This window comes from Ranitomeya imitator, chromosome 5, assembly GCF_032444005.1.
Source record: "Ranitomeya imitator isolate aRanImi1 chromosome 5, aRanImi1.pri, whole genome shotgun sequence".
Taxonomy (NCBI): domain Eukaryota; kingdom Metazoa; phylum Chordata; class Amphibia; order Anura; family Dendrobatidae; genus Ranitomeya; species Ranitomeya imitator.
Window position 1 is genome coordinate 188,987,030 of NC_091286.1, and position 22,869 is coordinate 189,009,898.

Genomic DNA, 22,869 nt, shown 5'->3' on the forward strand with positions numbered 1-22,869 from the left:
AGGCCGCGACCAATGAATATCTGTGACAGAAGGACAGACAGACAGAAAGACGGAAGTGACTCTTAGACAATTATATAGTAGATAATGGTGATTCACAGCCTGATGTTACCATTTTAATACAGTACATTTGTCACTTAATAACACTAGAAGTCCCAGAAAGGGGTCATTTAACATTTCTACCTTTGGAACCTTTGGAGCTCGAAATTTCTGGGACTTCTAGTGTTAAACATGAGCCATGTATGTGGGAGCCAGAGAAATTGAGGAGTCGGAGGTTTGGCTTCCCAACTTCACAGTTCTGTTTGAGGAAGGAGTCTAGTTTCTAAATTAGAATCACTTTTAGGATGTTGTTCTGGCAACTTAACGACTCTGCTAATGTGACATAACACCCACAAAATGCAAAATTTGCACTCCAAATTGGCACGTGTGCCCAGTTAGTAGTTTTCAGTCACTTGGATGGTAATGGCGTAGTCAGTAGAAATTGTGTAACAAATGGTTGAGTGGATTCTCTCTTGATACCCTTGTGAGAATAAAAAATGTTGGTCACTACACCCCTAGATGAATTATTTGAGGGGTGAAGTTTCCAAATTGGTATAATTAATGTGGGTAGTGCGCTATTATTGGAGTAGTTTAAGGGTATGTCCCCACGATCAGTAAATCACACGTACACTGCATCCAAAGCGCTGTTGGCTATTGAGCGCAGGTGATTCTGCATTTGTTCACTGAAGAGTACGGAATTACCGCATTCTATACATTGTACGGGTGATATTTATCTTGCAGAGACTGAGTGTCTCCGCAAGATAAATAGACATGCTGTGGTCTGGAACGATGCACCGCATGTCCGTCTCCGCAGGTGAGCCATGGGTGTCTCTGGACGCCTAGTTGAGATGGGATTTCTTGAAATCCCATCCATTATGCTGTAACATCTGGCCACTGCAGGTTGGACACTGCGGAAGTACGCAGTGTCCAACCCGCAGCATTTACTGACCATGGGAATGTACCCTAAAAGGTATCTGTCAAAAGAGACTTTAGCCTCACCCGCAAGCTTGGCACATCCGTGTTCTGTGCTTCCATGTTCTTTTATCCAAAACCTAGATGATAACAAATAATGGAACGAGAGAGTTTATACAACAAACATTTTATCCTACATGTTAAGCCAACTAAACCTACTGATTTCTTGTGATTTTTCTATCTTTTAAATTCTATAGTCAAGAAGTGTGGACAAACAACATGCGGTCATCAACTATGAAGCATCTACTGATGAACATTTAGTAAAGGACTTGGGGAGTCTCAATGGGGTAAGCCTAAATAGAATTACCGTATTTTTCGGACTATAAGACGCACCGGACTATAAGGCGCACCCAGGTTTTAGAGGTGGAAAATAGGGAAAACAAATATTTGAAGCTAAAAAATGTGGTAAAATATTTAATAACATAAATGACATACTATTATATGTGGTGTTATTATATATAATAGTATGTTGTTATGTTGGAAACTGCGGGACCAGTGTGGTGTCTGTAAAGTATTGTATGAAGATGCTGGAGGGTGAGTATAAGAATGGGGGCACAGGGCTTATATTTAAAGCACCACTCCAGCACTGCAAAATAACACTGGAGTGCTGCTTTAAAATCCCATGGGAGAACTATAACTCCCAGCATGTCCTGCAGATCCTATAACATGCTGGGAGTTCTAGTTCACCAAAGGAGTGGCAGAGTGCTTTATTGTGTTTTGTAAAGACTAATTTCTTAAATGTGGCAGCCAGCCACACTATGGTGAGGTTAAAGCTGGAGCGTCCCATTACTGTACACAGAGCAGTCCCTCGTTTCCTTTCCACAGCACAGGTTATGAGGAAGCTGCAGATTCTAGTGGAGACTGGAGAGCCTGAAGGACCTGTGATGATGTCAAGAAGAGGGAGGGCTCTGAGCTGCCATGTGATGCTCCAGCCCGCCCACTCCTGACATCATCACAGGTCCTCCTGCACAGAACTCAGCGTCCAGCCCAGGCATGGCAGGCAGGTATGCAGCCATCTCCTCTCTCCCTTGGCCCCTGCTGCTGCCTCCTCTTCCCCAGACACACAGACCTGCCCAGCTGCTGCAGGAATCAGCGCTGGAGAAGCCATGTGTGTCCCTGCTTAAGCATTTGCTGCTCCCGGCTCACCTCTCAGCTGATAGGAGGGCGGGGAGCCGCTAATGAATATTCACTGCACTTAATCATCGGGAGCACATAGTTTCTCCAGCGCTGATTCTGGGCAGCGGGGACATCCTGAAGTGGGATAACAGTGCGATCCCACTCACTGCTGCCCCCCTCCCCACATGCTACATCCGTACCATAAGACGCACCCACACTTTCCTCCCAAATTTGGAGGAAAAAAAGTGCGTCTTATGGTCGGAAAAATACGGTACTCTGTATAGGAAAGAATATCTTCAAATATGCAAACCTGTGCTTAGAAATAGTGTGTTGTCATTCGATCAAACTGCAAACCCAAGCACATTTAATTTTGTTTTGTAGCCGGGGTAATCCTACACCTTACATGGCCTTTCCATTCTTTTCCATGACTTCCCCATACACATGAGCGCTTCTTTTTTCGCTTGGAGTAAAGGCCCCCATACACAATATACTAATGTCGGCTGAACCTGCCTTTATTGACCGGGTAATCCAACGGTCTAATATGTAATAGAAGTGATCCATTCTGTGTTATGTCGGTGGCTTGGCAGATGCCTTTACACCATCTTCCTGTTACCTTGTAGTTTTGTGTGTTTTGGCAAGGTCTGTTCATATTTCTCTTTTATGATCTCTTTATAGACATTTGTGAATGATATCCGGATTCCTGAACAAACTTATGTTACCCTGAAGCTTGAAGATAAACTCAGATTTGGTTATGATATCCTTTTATTAATTGAGTTTTAAGGTTCCCAAAATTTGAATCTAGTTTGTTAGTAAGAGCCCCTACATAGAAAAGATTTGCATAAACAGGATCAAATGAAAAAATAATTACTTTTATTAAGCATAATCACATAAAAATACGTACCATAACACTACTGTGGGATTCTATGATGGGTACAACTACAGAGGAGCCACAGGTCAAAGGCAAATGCTATGCAATCTAATCATACTTGCACCCTGTATTAACCTTAGAACATACACACAGAAGGTCCACTATGTAATAGGACACAATATCACTATGCTGGTAAATAGCATCCAGCAAAAAGAATCATAAAGTTTAAAGGGGGAACACCAAGGTTATTTGCAGCATATGTACCTCGGACCAGCGGCGTCACCACCCCTCAGAGGCACAAGTACCATCTGGGCTGAGATCCCATAAGTTAATATAAGAGAGTATTTTGTGATAGTATTTGATACTAGTGGGGATACACAGGGGAGTGTGGTGCCTTAGGTATGTTACGATTTTTCAGGTTGTATTCCACACACCTGGCTATGCTGTGTTTTAATATTTCTAATAAAGGTTTATATGTATAAAAGAATCTTTTGGACGAGTACATCATTATTCTCTAATATGATCTAGCACATCAGAGGATAGAGAAATTGAGTCCCCCGAGCCCTCTCTGTACCTCCGGTGTCCCCCGGCATCTTCTTCCAGGAAGAAAATGGCAGGCACATGCCTGATTAGGGTCAGGGGTAGAGCTGTGTTAGTGTTGGAGTTAGAATTGGGGGGTTTCCACTGTTTAGGTTCATTAGGGGTCTCCAAATGCAACATGGCACCTGCCATTGGTTCCAGCCAATTTTGGATTCAGAAAGTCAAATGGTGCTCCCTCCTTTCTGAGCCCTGCCATACGCCCAAACAATGGCTTTCCCCCACATAAGGGCTGTTGGTGTACTCAGGAGATATTGCACAACAAATTTTGTGGTCCATTTTCTTTTGTTACCCTTGTGAAAATAAAAAAGTTTGGGTCTAAAGTACATTTTTTGTGAATAAAAGTAAAATGCTCATATTTTCCTTCCACATTACTTTAGTTCTCTTGAAGCACCCCAAGGGTTAATAAACTTCTTAAATGTGGTTTTGAGCACCTTGAGGGTGCAGTTTTTAGAATAGTGTCACTTTTGGGTATTTTCTGTCATATTGACCCACCAAACTCACTTCAAATGTGAGGTGGTCCCTAAAAAAATGGTTTTGTAAATTTTGTTGGAAAAATTAGAAATCGCTGGTCAAATTTTAACCCTTATAACTTCCTAACGAAAAAAGATTGTGTCCAAAATTGAGCTAATGTAAAGTACATATGTGGGAAATGTTATTTATGAAATATTTTATGTGACATCACTCTCTGATTAAAGTGTACAAAAATTAAAAGTTTGAAAATTTCAGAATGTTAACATTTTTTGCCAAATTTCCATTTTTTCATAAATAAACGCAAGTCATGTCAAAGAAATGTTGCCACTAACATGAAGTACAATATGTCACGAAAAAACATTCTCAGAATCAGTGGGATTCGTTGAAGCGTTCCAGAGTTAAAACCTCATAAAGTGACAGTGGTCAGAATTGTAAAAATTGGCCTGGTCATTATGTACAAAATTGGCTCTGTTTAAGGGGTTAAAGGTTCAGTAGAAGAAAAAAAAACTTCTTTAAAATGTTTTATTGTTTTAAAATGTGTGTAGCAACAGCTGGAAATCGGGAAACGCGGCAAGGTATAGTCCGTGGAGTCACCACCCCTTTATGAACAAGATTCACGGGATCAATGGTCCCTACTATCTAAGTTATACCCAACTATACCACATTTTCAAAATCCTCCTCTCATATGACATACACTCTCCTGCAACCCAACGGACCAGTTAGTACAAGCCCACATTGGGTCGCAATGTCCTAAGTTAGTCCAACTTTATATACCACCCGGAGAGGCAGATACCCATGCCTCAATTGAAATTGGTGCTCCATCATTGCCAAAGGCAAATTTATTTCACACTAACTCACCTGGAAACAATACCCAAAAAAGGAGTTCTTCACATATGACTCCTCGTTTGTTATTTATCTTATGAAATACCCTTGTGGACTTGGTTATGTGGGCGAAACCACCTAGCATATTTGAGACAGGATCTCGCAACACAAATCTAATATTGGTTGTGGCAAGATAATGCTACCAGCACATTTTTATAGAGCCAGACACAGTGTTGCAGTTGAGATTCCAGATCTGTTATGACCTGGTGGTTAGGACAATAATGGACCAGGTGGTAAAGAGCACACGGAAAGACCTGATAGTTAATAATAATACAGGACAAGCTCTGGGACGTGGGAACTCTGCTGACCGCAATCCCTAATCCTATCACACACACTAGAAATAGCCGTGGATTGCTCCTAACGCTCCCTATGCAACTCGTCACAGCCTAAGGAACTAGCTAGCCCTAAAGATAGAAAAATAAAGCCTACCTTGCCTCAGAGAAATTCCCCAAAGGAAAAGGCAGCCCCCCACATATAATGACTGTGAGTTAAGATGAAAATCACAAACACAGAGATGAAATAGATTTAGCAAAGAGAGGCCCGACTTACTGAACAGACAGAGGATAGGAAAGGTGACTTTGCGGTCAGCACAAAAACTACAAAAAAAACACGCAGAGGGCGCAAAAGACCCTCCGCACCGACTCACGGTGCGGAGGCGCTCCCTCTGCATCCCAGAGCTTCCAGCAAGCAAGACAAAAATCAAAATAGCAAGCTGGACAGAAAAATAGCAAACAAGAGAAAAACAAGCAGGAACTTAGCTTCTGCTGGAGAAGACAGGTCACAAGAACGATCCAGGAGCGAACAGACCAATACTGGAACATTGACAGGTGGCATGGAGCAATGATCTAAGTGGAGTTAAATAGAGCAGCCAGCTAACGAATTAACCTCATCACCTGTGGAAGGAAACTCAGAAGCCGCAGCCCCACTCACAACCACCAGGGGAAGCCCATGGACAGAACCAGCCGAAGTACCATTCATGACCACAGGAGGGAGCTTGACAACAGAATTCACAACTCAGATCATCAAACATGTCTCATTAGCAAGAAGAGGAGGTAACCGTATCTAGAGGCTGAAAGAAAGAGAGGCTTTCTGGATACATACCGTACAAACTATGGAGCCATATGGCCTAAACCGTAAGTATGAAGTTTTCAATAACTTGTTTTTGCAGTTGGGTATGCATATTCACAATTTCTTTGCAATATGTCTGTCGCCATATGGTTTAACCCCATGGCCCACACCTTGCCACATTTCTTGATTTCAGGCTCTTGCTACACACAGATGTCCTTGACAGACTGCTCACGGTTGATGCATTGAAAATGATCTGTTTTGACTCCTTGCCAGATCTAAATAAATAGCACTTGCAGCAAGACCTTTAGTCTCTTCTCCTTTCTGTGGTGCTGAGGTTCCTACTTTGATGAGTCTGGACCACGAGTCTCTTCCGCAAGCATAGTGCTGCCCGTCTTCCTCTTGTTATCAAATGACTGCCTCGGTCATCAGCTGTTACATTTATATGGGCATCTTGAAGGGGTTGTCCAGTTCCCTGACAGACCATGGTGGGATGCACCAGAGACTCTCCCACGAAGTATGGATTCTTGGTAGAGTTAGTGTGGTATATAGGGACTGCTGAACCACAGTGGGAGTAAGTAATGTTTCATTGTTTTATCAGTAATGCAGCCTGTTTGCAGCATTTACCATAGCTTGAAAACATTTTTTTATTGACAGAATTGTTCCAGGGAATTCAGTTGCTGTTTCCTTAATTAAAAAAAAAATACATACCAACCTTTTCACTGTAGCACGTGGAGAGTTAAAAGTACCTGAAGAGGCTCTAAAGGTGATTTTCAGTTATTCTTTTTTTTAAATTATCTTTAATTTCCTCTCACGACAATAGTTTTCCATAAGACTTCATGTTCACATATTTTTTAGCACGAAAAATTTACAAGTCAGCTCCAATTTTCACAAAAGCCTTTGGAATCAGAGGGATCAAAAGCAAAAGGAACCAATATAAAAATGAATGCTCTTACTGAAGCACAAGAGCGAACATTAGATTCCCAGAAACTTGAAGAAAAAGTGTCAGGTATGTGACATTTAATTTCCAGAAGAGTAATGTGTCTGTAGTGTTTCTCGGTTTAACCCCTTAGTGACCCCCTATAGCTGCATTTTTTTTTTAACTTTTTCTGCCTTGAATAATGCCTTTTTGGCCGAAACGTGTGGTCTTTTTCAATTTTGTACTATTGCTTTGTGATTTTAAGGATGGCATAAAAGTTATGATTTTTCATACATAATTTTCTCTGACTCCTCGGACGTCTTTGGGATTTCATTTTAGGGTTTGTGCACATGATGAGTATTTGTTTGCAGAAATTTCTACAAGGTTTCTGCATCGCTTGGTAGCAAAGACGCAAAACTTTTGTGATGTAATTTCTTGGTTCAACACCTTTTTCATTTTGATGCACTGATATCAGGGTAATGGCATTAGGGGTTGGTGTTAACAGCTGTTGCTGACACCAAGCCCTAGGCTTAGTAATGAAGACATGTCAGCCAGACACCCTCATTACTAAACTGGTAAGTAAAGAGTTCAATAAACATGCACATTCTAACCAGCCTATGTAGGAGTGTTAACAGGTGGAACTTACATAGGCTGGAACCAAATTATAAAAATAACACCCACTTAATCTATGAGAATAGTGCCAATCAGGCGCCAAAGAGTCACCTATAAGAAACCATTCCAAAGCATAGCTTTAAGTAGAAGAAATAGATTAGCATTTTAATCATTATATTCTGTATAAGTCCGCAAAAATCTAACCATAGTCGGGTGTCATCAATGTGCCGGCTGATTTTTATGTTTTTTTGATAGGAAGCACTTGATTAACCTTCTTGTATGTAAAAAAAAAAAAAAAAAAAATCTAATGGTAAAACTGACACACTGCCCTAACACTGATGAAAATCTGATCAAATCACTTATGGAAATCAGTTTGTTTTATGCATACAAAAAACCTGTCTTCTGAATGAGCCCTTACACCAACAGGCTGGAAAATGCACTGTGCTACTTAACCCCTTTCCAACATCGGGCGTATTAGTACGTCAATATCAGACTCTCCCTTTGATGTGGTCTCCGGCGCTGAGCTCACATCTTTTCCAGCACAAGTCAGCTGTTTTGAACAGCTAACATGTACCTCTAACAGCCACGGGTGGAATCGCTATCCACCTGCGGCTGTTAACCCATTAAATTCCACTGTCAAACTCTGACAGTGGCATTTAACACCCACTTCCGGCAAGCGCTCCGGAAATCCTCCCATCGGTGACCCCATCATGTGATTGCGGGTCACCGATGGGTTGACATGACAACCAGAGGTCTCCAGCAGACATCTATGGTTGTTACTGCCGAATTGCTATGAGCGCCGCCCAGTGGTCAGCGCTCATAGCAAATGATCAATTTTGCTACATACAGAGCCGATCGGATTATGGCAGCTTCTAGTCTCCCATGGAGACTATTGAAGTATGTCAAAAGTAAAAGAAATGTTTTCAAAAATATACAAAAGTTCAAATCGTGCCCTTTTGCCCCATTCAAAATAAAACAAAAAAAAAATCAAACATACATGTATTTGGTATCGCCGCGTTCAGAATCACCCGATGTATCAATATAAAAAAATTACGTTAACCCAAACGCTAAACAGCTAAATGAAAAAAAAAAAAAGTCAAAACGCCAGAATTATTATTTTTTTTGTCATAGCGACCTTGTATTAACTCCAAGAAGACTACGATATGCGTTTTAACGGCTGCAATTAAGGGTATTTATGCCTTAGTGCCGCTTCTTAACGGCGCTGAGAACTAAGTGTATAGTGCCCCCCAGAGCTGGAATTTGTCCTGGGTCTCAGCTACCGAATGTAGCTGAGACCCCACAGAACATGATTCGCATATCCAGAGGAGAGAGAAATGGGGCCCCCACATCCCCCCTGATACCTCCGTTGTCCCTGCACCCCCCTGTGATGTCCCGCAGGCCCCGGCATCTTCTTCCAGGACGAGATCTGCTGGCCGGCACCCGGCAACAATAGGAAATGTTTCCTATTGGTTCATTTTGATCAAAATAAATATATAAAACCCCTCTTTATCACCCTCTTAGTTATGTAAAAATAATGTAATAAAATATATATTTATTTCCATTTTTCCATTAGGTTTAGAGTTTGCTAAAGCTAGGGTTACGTTTGGGCTATGGTTAGGGTTGGGCTAAAACTAGGGTTAGGGTTGGGATAAAGCTAGGGTTAGGGTTTGGATAAAGCTAGGGTTAGGGTTGGGCTGGGGCTAGGGTTGGGGTTAGGGTTTGGGCTAAAGTTAGAGTTGGGCTGTGGTTATGGTTGGGATTACAGTTACAGTAGGATTGGGATTAGGGTTAGGAGTGTGCTGGAGTTAGTGTTATTAGGGTTAGGGTTGTGGTTATGGTTGCGATTAGGGTTAAGGGTGTGTTGGGGTTAGGGTTGTGGTTAGAATTGGTGGGGGGTTCCACTGTTTAGGTACATCAGGTGGTTTCCAAACACAACATGGCGCCACCATTGATTCCAGCCAATTTAGCATTCAAAAAGTCAAACCCGTGCTCCCTCCCTTCTGAGCCTTGCCATGCACCCAAACAGTGGCTTTCCCCCACATACGGGGTATCGGCGTATTCAGGAGAAATTGCACAGCAAATTTTATGGTCCATTTTCTCCTGATACCCTTGTGAAAATTTAAAAAAATTGATTCCAAAGTAAATGTTTAAAGGGAACCTGTCACCTGAATTTGGCGGGACTGGTTTTGGGTCATATGGGCGGAGTTTTCAGGTGTTTGATTCACCCTTTCCTTACCCGCTGGCTGCATGCTGGCTGCAATATTGGATTGAAGTTCATTCTCTGTCCTCCATAGTACACGCCTGCACAAGGCAAGATTGCTTTGCGCAGGCGTGTACTATGGAGGACAGAGAATGAACTTCAATCCAATATTGCAGCCAGCGTGCAGCCAGCGGGTAAGGAAAGGGTGAATCAAACACCCGAAAACTCCGCCCATATGACCCAAAACCAGTCCCGCCAAATTCAGGTGACAGAGTCCCTTTAATTTTTTTCTTCTACATTGCTTTAGTTCTCATGAAGCACCTGAAGGGTTAATAAACTGCTTGAAAGTGGTTTTGCACACCTTAAGGGGTGCAGTTTTTAGAATGGTGTAACTTTTGGGTATTTCCTGTTATATTGACTCCCCAAACTCACTTCAAATGTGAGGTGCCCCTTAAAAAAATGGTTTTGTAAATTTTTACATGTGGGAAATGTTAGTTATTAACTAATTTGTGTGTCGGGGGCGTGTCCTAGCTGGCCATGTGAGCGGTCGCAAGGAAGAGAGCTCCCGCTGCTAAACTGATAAAAATCCTGTGCAGACGCTGCGGGCCGGACTTTCCTGCCTCACACCCGCTAGCTGAGGGTCCGAGGAGCAGAGCGGTGTTGAGCTGTGGTCCCGGGGGTGGAAGAAATGACCAGACGGCGGCAGAAGGACGCGGGAGCTGGCGATGCAGGAGCCAGCCAAGATGGCGCCGAGGCCAGAGAGGATGCTGATAAGGTGAACGCCGCATGTCAGAAGCGCATGGAGGTGGCGGCGAAGCTTCAGCAGTATGCCAGAGTGGAAGAAGCGGAGGAGGCAGAGACGGAAACCGGAGCTGGAGCGAGTATGGAGGAGGAGGATGGGACCCAGGCAGGAAAGCATGAGGTACAGAAGGGGAGGGAGAAAAGCAGCATGGCAGGGGCAATAGAGGGACCTGAAGATATGGCACAGGAAGAGGAGCTGACTCTCCGGGATGTTTGTGCACTGGTCTCTTCATGTAAGCAGTCCATTAAATTCCCTGACCCTTCAGATGCAGGAGGTAAAAGGGGAAACAGCACAGATAAATGCAGCCCTGCAAAAGATGGACAGACGCATGGGTGCAGTGGAGGAGAGGGTGAGCACTGCAGAAGACCATATAGTAAAACTGCAAAAAGCGGAGAAAAAGTTCGCCCAAGTAATATCAGAGCTGGCCGCCAAAAATGAAGATCTGGAAAATAGATCCAGAAGGAATAATATATGTATAGTGGGTCTGCCTGAAAAAACTGAGGGGAGAAACCCCACTGAGTTTATTGAAAGCTGGCTGATGGAGAAAATTGGTGGCACAGTGTTGACAAAAGTTTTTGCTGTTGAGAGAGCTCACAGGGTCCCGCCGCAGCCCCCCACCCTAGGGACAGAGACATTATCCTTAGAAAGGCTAGAGAAATGGAGGATCTGACGGCTGGAGGTCAAAAGACTGCTCTTTACCCGGATTATTTTGCAGCGGTTCAGAAAAAGAGGATGAAGTTCACTGGGTTTAAGAGACGACTGAGGGAACTGGGAGTGCAATACTCCATGTTGTTTCCTGCAAAGTTAAGAGTGGTGACTTTTGATAAAACCCACTTTGTCCTGACACCAGAGGATGCTACCCAGTGGATTGACACTAATGCTAAAAAACTTAAAGAAAAAGGCGATTGACATTTCGGGGAGATCCGGATAGGGGATATCTCTCTGTTGCTGGAGGAGGGGTCGGCGTTTAATAGCATAATTGCTAAAAGGAGGAGCAACTGTTAAGGGCTGAACTGGGTCATATTGAGTGAATGGTCGGAGGGGGCAGTAATGGTTAATAAGTATGGGGGAGGAGGGTTATGTGGGGTACTGCAAGTTTGCATTGTAGTTTTTCCACATGTTCATTTATGTTGGAATGTTTTGGTTGTGTTTTTAAAGCAAAAACAAAAATTGGTGGGAAAATCTGATTTCTACGGCAGCGGGAGGCGAGTAGAGAGAGTGAAGTAAGGGAGAGTGTTCGCAATGGGCGGTAGAGCCCCACTCTTGATAAGAGGCAGAAGGTCTAGCATTGGGAGGGTTAGGGGGGTAAGATGGGTGTTAATAGGGGGGTGGGAGGGTTTAGACAGCTCATACTTGGGAGGGAAGATACTATAAAGGATGATGAGCCACATGATGGGGGGCCACATTAAGATATTGAGTTGGAATGTAAGAGGCCTTGCGGATAAGTCTCGGCGTGCGGCGAATCTGCAGTATGTTCGAGATCAGAGAGCTTCAATGATATGTCTGCTGCAGACGCACTTGGTGAGGGAGAAGGTGGATGTATTAAATAGGCGCTGGATACAGAGTGCATACCATTCTACCTTCTCTACGTATTCTAGGGATGTGTCAGTGTTGGTACCTGTGGGAGTGCATTATGAAGAGGTGATGGTACAGGTGGATGTGGATGGTCAGTATGTGGTGGTACAATGTAAAATAAATGGAGTGTTGAAGTGTATAGCGGCAATGTATATTGTGCCCCCATACTCAAGCAAGAAAATTAGAGAGGTGTTGGAACGGGTGGAACGCTGGGGCCCAATACCACTTCTAATCATTGGTGATCTTAATAATATATGTGATGACTTTTGGGACAAAAATAAAAGCTCCCTGAATAGGACGGTGGGACACATTACTGCATTTGGTACTTATATTCGTGAAATAGGAATGACTGACCTATGGAGAGTTCGACATGCTGGGGAAAGGGGGTATTCATGTTATTCACCGGCTCATCGTACTCTATCCAGAGTTGATTTAGCTCTTGGCAATCGTCTGTTGGACACGATGGTGGGGGAAGTGCGGTATCTGCCTAGGGTCCTATTGGACCATAGTCCGATTGAGGTAGAGTTCCAAATGCTGGGGACACAGGCTGCAATCAGGAGAGAGTGGAAGATTCACCCTAACTGGTTGCACAGTATAGATTTGGATGAGATAAAACAAGAGGTGAGGGAATTTTTTGTGCTGAATGATGGGAGCGCAGATGCTCTTACGGTATGGGAAGCCATGAAGGCGTACTTAAGAGGGCTGCTGTTTAGAGATATTAGTAGATGTAAGCGGAAGACGAGAGGCAAGACAAGAGAGGGCCAAGGGCGGTAGAAGACGAGATGGTAATAAAGGGTACTCCTGAGGCGGGGATCAAATTAAAAGCAGCTCAAAGTCATCTGGAGAAAATTTTGTTGGGACAGGCTGAAAGGAAGTGGGAATTCCAGAGGCTGGCTTATTTTCAGGAGGGTGAAACTGTTGGTCATATGCTGTCGCTGGTGGCTTCTGCCCAGAGGAGTACTTCGTTTGTCCATTCTCTGGTTTCCGGGAGTGGTACTAAAATCTCCGAAACTTCAGAGATTTTGACGGTCTTTGCGGACTTGCAGACCTATATTCCTCTCGAGTGGACGCATCGGCGGGAGACACAGTGGCGTTTCTGGAGGGACTGGGGCTCCCGAGGATGAGTGACGCAGACAGAGAGGGCTTGGAGGCTCCCATCACAGAGGAGGAACTGGGTCGGGCATTACAGTCTATGACTAATGGGAAGGAGCCTGGAGTGGATGGGTTTCCCGCTGAAATTTATAAAAATATGGGGGAGGTGTTAATTCCCAGATTAAAGGCGGTTCTAGATGAGGCTAAGAGTAGAGGGTATCTGCCAGCATCCATGAGAGAAGCCATAATAGTGGTAATTCCTGAGGAAGGGAAAGATTTGGGACAACCTGAGTCATATCGGCCAATTTCCTTACTCACTATGGATGTCAAGCTTCTGGCCAAGGTGTTGGCGACCGTTTGACGAGTGTCATCTCCAACCTGGTGCACCCAGATCAGTCCGGCTTTATGCCTGATAGATCCACTGCAGTCAACATGCAGAGGCTGTTTATGAATCTGCAGCTTATGTCCGACAACTGTGGCCAGAGAGTTATTGCATCCTTAGATGCCCATAAGGCTGCCGTCACACTAGCAGTATTTGGTCAGTATTTTACATCAGTATTTGTAAGCCAAAACCAGGAGTGGAACAATCAGAGGAAAAGTATAATAGAAACATATGCACCACTTCTGCATTTATCACCCACTCCTGGATTTGGCTGAGAAATACTGATGTAAAATACTGACCAAATACTGATAGTGTGACAGCAGCCTAAGGCATTCGACAGTGGGGAATGGCGATATCTATGGCAGGTGTTGCAGTGTATGGGGTTTGGCTCGCAGTTTGTGTCCTGGATTCGGCTGTTGTACTCACAGCCGGTGGCTAGAGTCAGGGTGAATGGGGAGTTATCTCGGACTATACAGCTTGCTAGAGGGACAAGGCAGGGGTGTCTGCTCTCTCCTCTTTTGTTTGCTCTGGCTGTGGAACCATTGGCTGCCAAAATACAACAGTCTGATGAGGTATCTGGGTTTAAATATGGGATAATTGAAGAGAAGGTAGCGCTATACACGGACGATACTCTACTGTTTCTGGCTGACCCGGCCGCTTCCTTGGGGGTGTGCCATTGGGCTCATTGAAAGATTTGGCTCTTTCTCGGGACTGACGATAAATTGGAGTAAGTCAATTTCTGTTTAAAGTGGGGGAGGTTGGGAGCGAGCTTCTGGAAGATGGGCGACTTAAGGCGGTGAGTCAATTTAAATACTTGGGGATATGGATCTCTATGCCTATTACGGACTACACACATAGGAATCTGACTCCGGTCTTGGGAGTTCTTAAGGCAAAAGTGGATGCTTGGATTAAGTTGTATTTATCTGTGGTGAGCAGGGTGAATCTCATTAAAATGATTTTGATGCCGAAAATACTATACGTTCTTCATAATGCGCCAGTTTGGATACCGAGTGGGTAATTTAGACAAATTAATTCTCTGTTCAGGAAACTGGTATGGGGGAGACGTTATCAGGCTGGTGACGCTTCAGCGACCCAAGGAAGATGGAGGCTTGGCTCTGCCCAACCACGAAGTCTATTTTCTTGCAGCCCAGAGTCAGCATTTAAAGGGCTGGGTGCGTGAGGGGTCGTCCAGAGTGGTACAACAATTGATGGAAAACGTGACGAAAAGAAGGCCAGTAATACAGTGTCTGGAGGATGGATCTCTGGGGAAGTTATATCCAACTATAATGTTGATATGTAAGCTGTGGGGTAGATTGAAACAAATTCGTGGAGCTTCGGGTCTGACCAGGTTCTCCCCACGATGGCATAATAATAATTTACCAGAGTTTGTGGCACTGGGGGTACTACCAGAGTGGCAGGCCAAGGGAATTCAATATGTGTATCAAATCATTGAGCAGGGGGAGTTGAAATCTTTTCCCAATTGCAGGTGGAGTTTGGTCTCGGGCCCGTGGGGGAATATCAGTATTTGCGGATGAGAAACGCATATGGGGCTCAGATTAGGGATGGATGCATTAGAATCCAAGGAGATATAGTATTGGAGTATGTGTGGCGAAGGGACTACTAGGGGGGTTATCTCCACTCTTTATAAAGACTTGCTGCATACTTACCTTTTGGGATTCCCGATAAATGCGAGAGCTAAGTGGGAGAGGTACCTGGGCCCAATGGATAATGAAACTTGGGAGTCGGTACCGGAGTGGGTCCCAAGACTGTCACTGAGCGAACTGTATAGGCTGTCACAGCTCTATATAATACACAAAGTCTACAAATCTCCGGAAGTATTGCATAAGGCAGGACTGCGTGATGATTCTGAGTGCCCGAGGTGTAAGTCTACAGAGACTGGCTGCTTTTTGGTTGGTGGTCTTGAGTCGGGTGAAAGGAGCGTATAGATCCACGGTGCCAAGGGATCCGAGGGTGTGTTTGCTGGGATATGTGGATGAGATTGGAGTGGATAACACCCTGAAGATAGCAATTGCCAGATTGTTGTATATGGCCCAAAAGGTAATAGCACGAAATTGGATTAAGGACGAACCGCCTACAAGAAGAGAATTCCTCCAATATGTGAAGCAGGGTCTGATATTGGAAAAAGGATTTATAAGAAAAGAGGGAAAATAGAAATGTTTGATAAAATGTGGTCTCCGTGGCTTGAAATGGGATGAGGTTTGATATAGGGAACGGGTGAGACAAGGACTTGAGTTGGTGAGAACAAACTTTGAGGCTTGTGGTTCTAAATGGCATGATATTTATTCAGTATCATTGATGGTCGTGTTTTTAAAAGAGAAGGGCTGTCTTGTTGGGAGGGGGTGGGATAAGTTGGGAATAATGGGGTTTGGGTATTAGGCCGGCGTCACACTAGCGTATTGCATCCGATGCGAGAACATCGGATGCGATATGCTAATGACACTCGGCTCCTGCTCGCAGCAGAGCAGGAGCCGAGTGTCATGCGTCTGTGCTCCGATTCTCTCGCACAGGGAGGATCGGAGCACAGCTGCGGAGGAGGCGGAGAAATGAATTTCTCCATCTCCTCCATTGCTGGGGTCCGCTTATAGCGCACATCACTCGGATGATATCCGAGTGGTGTGCGCTGTCTCACTCGCACCCATAGGCTTATATGGGTGCGAGTGAGCCGAGAGTTTTCCTCGGTCCGAGACAATCGCAGCATGCTGCGATTGTCTCAGACCGAGAAAAACGGCCGACAAAAAGTCGGCTGCTGGGAGCGGCACCATATGCTAACATTGGTACGAGTGCAATGCGATTTTTTTATCGCATTGCACTCGGCCGTTTTAAACGCCAGTGTGACGCCGGCCTTAGGGAAACTTTGTACTGAAAACAAGAATATAACACGTAAATTGCAATTGTATTTTTAATAAAAATCTATTTGAGTTAAAAAAAAAAAAAAAAAATTTAATTTGTGTGTCACCACTCTCTGATTTAAGGGTACAAAAATTTAATTTTTGAAAATTGCTAAATTTTCAAAAATTTTGCCCAATATCTGTTTTTTTCATAGATAAACGCAAGTTATATTGAAGAAATTTTACCACTAACATGAAGTACAATATGTCACGAAAAAACAACTTAAGAAACAGTGGGATCCGTTGAAGCGTTCCAGAGCTATAACCTCATAAAGTGACACTGGTCAGAATTGTAAAAATTGGCTTGGTTATTAAAGGGAATCTGTCACCCCCAAAATTCACCTATAAGCTGCAGCCACCGGCATCAGGGGCTTATCTACAGCATTCTATAATGCTGTAGATAAGCCCCCGATGTAACCTGAAAGATAAGAAAAGCAAGTTAGATTATACTCACCCAGGAGCGGTCCGGGTCCGATGGGCGTCACGGTCCGGGTTCGGCGCCTCCCATCTTCATATGATGTCGTCCTCTTCTTTGCTTCCTGTCGTGGCTCCTGCGCAGGCGTACTTTATCTGCCCTATTGAGGACAGCGTAAAGTACTGCAGTGCGCAGGGACGGGAAAGGTCAGAGAGGCCCAGCGCCTGCGCACTGCAGTACTTTGCTTTGCCCTGCAATAACAGGTGATCAAAAGAACGTATGTGCACAAAAGTGTTATTAAAAAAGTCAGCTGTGCAAGCAAAAAATAAGCCCTCATCCAACCCGAGATCACGAAAAATGAAGATGCTACGGGATTCGGGAATCACAAAATGGCGCAATTTGTTTATTTATTTAGCAAAGTTTGGAATTTTTTTTCACCACTTAGATTAAAAAGAACCTAGACATGTTTGATGTCTATGAACTCGTAACGACCTGGAGAATCATAATGGCAGGTCAGTTTTAGCATTTAGTGAACCTAGCAAAAAAGTCAAACAAAAATCAAGTGTGGGGTTGCACTTTTTTTCCAATTTCGTCGCACTTGGAATTTTTTCCCCGTATTTGAGTACATGACATGGCAAAAGTACAACTCGTCCCACAAAAAAATAAGCCCTGAAATGGCCATATTGACAGAAAAATAAAAAAGTTATGGCTCTGGAAAGAAGGGGAGCGGGAAACGAAAGCGCAAAACAAAATAAACCCGCTCCGGTCATGAAGGGGTTAAGTACCAAATTGTCTCTGTCACTAAGGGGTTAAAATGCAATAACGGGCGATCAAAAGAACATATCTGCACCAAAATGGTATCATTAAAAATGTCAGATCGGCGCGCAAAAATTAATTCCTCACCCAACTCTAGATGATGAAAAATGGAAACGCTATGGGTATCGGAAGATGGCACAATTATTATTTATTTATTTTTTTTTACAAATTTGAGATTTTTTTTTCACCACTTAGATAATAAAGAACCTAGACATGTTTGGTGTCTATGAACTCGTAATGACCTGGAGAATCATAATGGCGGGTCAGTTTTAGCATTTAGTTAACCTAGTAAAAAAGCAAAATATAAAAAACAATTGTGGAATTGCACTTTTTTGCAATTTTATTGCACTTGGAATTTTTTTTTTTTTACATTTTCCAGTACACGATATGTTAAAACCAATGGTGTCATTCTAAAAGTTCAACTCATCCCACAAAAAACAATCCCTCACATGGCCATATTGTTGGAAGAATAAAAAAGTTATGGCTCTGGGAAGAAGGGGAGCGAAAAACGAAATCACAAAAACTAAAAAAAGCTGGGGTCATGAAGGGGTTAAAGCTGTCATTACTGCTGATTCTTGCTGCAACATGAATCAGAGCCTGGTTGCATGATTGCAGCCAGATAGATTTAGATCTGGAACGCTTCAGCATTTCAGATAAAATCTACTTTAAAGACCATGTCTTTGGTCCTCCATCCCTTCTGCCTGCCTCTGGTCTGTGAATGACAAGTCACTGCTGAGATTTTAACCAGAGGAGGCGGACATTGATAGTCCCATTCCTCCGCCTGCCTCCGATCTATCAGACAGGGGGGACCCAGTGTACAGTCCGACCTCTGTGCACCAAAACCTAATTTTCAGAGCACTTCAAATGGTGATGAAGAATGTTTTCACCAAAGGTGTGAATGTAAGCAGTGTTACATTAAGGCCTTAACGTTACGTTATATTACTAAACCGTGGGGACAGATTCTCTTTCAGATAAAATATGAAAAACTGTGCCATAACCTTCCAAAAAATGAAGTGAAAAAAAAGTTGTACATGTCCCATAGTAATGATAAAAACTAAGCAAAAAAAAGAAAAATCCAGCAAATCCAAACAATAACATTTATTAGCACATCCACAAAAAAGTAGTAGAACCTCACCCATATAAAACAGCACATCCTTAGGGCAGTCTCACACGTCCAGATAATTCCGGTACCGGAAAAAAATCGGTACCGGAATTATCCGTGTCCGTGTGCCCCTACGTTTTTGTGGCACATCAGTGTGGCATACATGTGGCACACGTGTGCCGCCCATGTGCCCACTGGGTACCACACGCACCGTGCTGGGTACCACACGTACCAGCATCTGGTGCTGAAGCCGCGATTCATATCTTCCCTGCAGCAGCGTTTGCTGCAGAGAAGATATGAATAATAGTGTTTAAAATAAAGATCTATGTGCCCACCTGTGCGCCCCCCGCTGTTCTGAAAATACTCACCCGGCTCCCTCGTTGGCTGTCGCTGCTTCCTGTTCTGGCCGCATCTTCTCCTGTATGCGGTCATGTGGGGCCGCCGATTACAGTCATGAACATGCGGCTCCACCCCTATGGGAGGTGGAGCCGCATATTCATTACTATAAATGAGCGGCCCCACGTGACCGCATACAGGAGAAGATGCGGCCAGGAGAGGAAGCAGCGCCGGCGAGGGAGCGAGCCGGGTGAGTATTTTCAAACAGCGGGGGGGGGGGGGGGGCGCACAGGTTTTTGGGAAGATAGATCTTTATTTTAAACACACTTATTCATATTTTCCCTGCAGCAAACGCTGCTGCAGGGAAGATATGAATGGGGCATCAGCACCAGTGGGGGGGACAGCGCTTAATGTATGTAGCGTTGTCTCCAGCACGGCACACGGACAACGTCCGTGTGCGGTACGTGTTTTACACGGACCCATTGACTTTAATGGGTCCGTGTAATCCGTGCGCTCCCACGAACACTGACATGTCTCCGTGTTTGGCACACGGAGACACGGTCCGCAAAAAATCAATGACATCTGTACAGATGCATTGATTTTTATGTGTCTACGTGTGTCGGTGTCTCCGGTACGTGAGGAAACTGTCACCTCAAGTACCGGAGCCACTGACGTGTGAAACCGACCTTAGAAGAGTGTCCCTTAGCTACGCACCAATGTGTACATGCGGCTCTGATTCCTGGTTACAGTAACTACTTGTTCATGGATCTAGTTCACAGCTGAAAGCTAAGCTGGCACTGAGCGTATGTGTATGAGGAAAGTGTTCATGCCAGATGGCATCCGATTCACAACAATGTATAGGACAGAACATATGAATGTTAGAATCCTCCCATATCTGTCTGTATACTGTTCTTGAGATATATATAGTGTATTAACGCAAGGTCTGAACGGAGGTTTGTGCTGTTTGGGTATCTGGAACCTAATTCCAGGACCCTAAAGGCTATCCACAACATATAATGGCCGTGGATTTTCATGGGAATACAGTCCCCCTACATTTTCTATTATTCTAGTGTGGGAAGAAGTCTGAGAACATGAACCTGCGTAAACAAGGCCAAAAGTCACGCACTGATTTTGTATACGGACAGACAATAATCCAGGACTTCAAGAGCGGTGCTAATGACTTACATCCACTGAATTTTTTATGACATATGATTTTATTTTGTGATAGGAATAAAATGAACCAATATATAAAAAGAACAGTCTCTCTTACTATGTTCTCCTAGATGAAGCTTGAGTTTAACGCCTTTGTCATTTATTTGCTATTGCTGATCCATCACTGCACAGACCTCGTCCCCAGAGTTACTCCATATCTACCTCACGCTCACACAAGAGTGTAGGGGTTCTGTTATAGAGCAGGAATTAAGGGGTACCTGTCTTGTCCCAAAATGCTGTTAACCTGCAGATGTCAGGCTTCACGCTAGTAGCGCTGTAAAGCCGTTCAGCCGCTGTGCTTCAGTCACTATTTAACATGCAGATTAGCCCCATATCTGCAGGTTAATTGGGTTTTTTTTTTTTTTACATTACACGGTGCCTTTCACCTCTTTCCATGTATTTACAATGTTGCTGATGGACCACATTTATTTGTTTGCTGTTCTGTTTAATAATTGTGACTTTTTCTATATCTTTCAGTGGACCTTTTTGCACTCCCTCGTGGGACACCCTTGTATGGTCAGCCATCTTGGTGGGGAGATGAAGATGCTGCCGGAAGAGCCAAACACCAAGATAAGGATAGCAAACTTCAAGATTCTGTTGCTACAGGTGTGATACATTTATGATTGTCTTTTTATTAAAAACATTTTCTTTGGGTTTTGCAGAAAGGCCCCATTTAGATAGCCTGATAATCATCCCACCTAAAAAGGCTGAATGAGGAGCAGTTTAGATTTGAACACCCAATCATTTTGTTTTAGCAGGAAACGAGCTGCCACATGAATCTGTTTTCTTTTCCATGTTTTTTTTTTCACATAAGAAATGGTTTTGTTCCAAGCCAATAAATAGACCACAAAAGATGGGTTTTTATTCATATTTATTACTAAGCAACAGATCTGTGACACAGAAGTTGATCAGAAACCTTCCTATATGCATCATGTTTCACGGATCTCCATATACTTGAATGGCCGATGCTAATCTTCAAAGATGGGTCAGGATAGGACAACTCTCAATCCGTGATATTTATGGATGTGTATAGTTCCATGTAACTCTGTCAGGGATAAATCTGGGAGCTCCCGGACATGTCATATTGACTTGTGAATGTAGCCTAACTTTCCTAGTTTGAATGCCCTTCAGCTTTAATTTATATATTTTTTGCTACAATATATGCAAGCAAAAATACTAATACAATACATTTAACAAAAGAGAAATGTTGGGTTCAGGTAAATGTAATCTGTGAATGGGCCCAGGAGGGTATTCCAATGCCTTTTTGTAGCTACTGATCGATTTTTAGCTACCGTAATAATTCACAAAATTGCATGCGACTCGATGAATAGCATGAACAGACATACCGTAATTGGTTTACAGTGAAGGCATTTATGTTGTATTGGATCATGCTATCCAAGTTTTTATCCAATACAGCATGTGTGTCCCTGCATTATCATTTTTAAATAGGTTTTATTTCTTATAATATAAATGTAACAATAAGGAAAAAGTGAAATATAGATATGACAACTTTCGTAAGGTGTATTTGTAATTTTAACGGTATGGTAATGAAAACCCAACTTTCTTAGCAAGATATATAAAAATGGAATGAATATACACTATTCAAAAAAAATAAAGGGAACACTTAAACAACATAATGTAACTCCAAGCCAGTCACACTTCTGTGAAATCAGACAGTTATGAAGCAACGCCGATTGTGAATCAATTTCTTCTGCTGTTGTGCAAATGGAACAGACAACAGGTAGAAATGATAGACAATTAGCAAGACAACCCTATAAAGGATTGGTTCTGCAGGGGGTGACTACTGACCATTTCTCTGTTCTCATCCTTTTTTGCTGTTGTTTTGGTCATTTTTGCAATTTGTCTACAACCTACAGAAGTTGCTCAGGTAGTGCTGCTCATCCAGGATAGCAAATTAATGCAAGCTGTTGCAAGAAGAGTACTTGTGTCTGTCAGCACAGTGTCCAGAGCATGGAGCTAATAACAGAAGACATGAAAGGGGCCGTAAGAGCTCAACAAGGCAGCAGAAGGACTACTACCTCTTCCTTTGTGCAAGGAGGAGCAGTGCTAGAGACCTGCAAAATGACCTCCAGCAGGCCACTAACATCCATGTGTCTGCTCAACTGCCAGAAACAGGCTTCATGTGGGTAATATGAAGGCCCAACTTCCTCAAGTGGGTGTTGTGCATATAGCCCAACACCATGATGGACGATTGGTATTTGCCAGAGATAACCAAAATTGGCAGATTCAACATCGGTGCCTTGTGCTCATCACAGATGAAAGCACGTTCACACTGAGCACATGTGACAGATGTGACAGAGTCTGGAGATGCCGTGGAGACAGATCTGCTGCCTGCAACATCCGTCAGCATGACCGGTTTGGCAGTGGGTTAGTAATGGTGTGGGGAGGCATTTTTTCAGAGGGCCGCACAGCCCTCCATGTGCTAGCCAGAGTTAGCCCCACTGCCGTTAGGTACCAGGATGAGAT

The 22,869-nt window shown here is 43.6% G+C and overlaps 1 protein-coding gene across 9 annotated transcripts in view; it reads left to right on the top strand.

The window, feature by feature from the left end:
- Positions 1-22,869, top strand: part of CEP170 (centrosomal protein 170) — a 303,057-nt gene that overhangs the window by 134,889 nt on the left and 145,299 nt on the right. For all 9 annotated transcript variants that reach the window (XM_069769419.1, XM_069769426.1, XM_069769420.1 and 6 more), the window contains exons 3-7: positions 1,206-1,295; positions 2,800-2,878; positions 6,718-6,776; positions 6,869-7,019; positions 20,860-20,988. In XM_069769419.1, the coding sequence (XP_069625520.1) occupies positions 1,206-1,295; positions 2,800-2,878; positions 6,718-6,776; positions 6,869-7,019; positions 20,860-20,988 (508 nt within the window). The remainder of the gene's footprint in view (positions 1-1,205; positions 1,296-2,799; positions 2,879-6,717; positions 6,777-6,868; positions 7,020-20,859; positions 20,989-22,869) is intronic.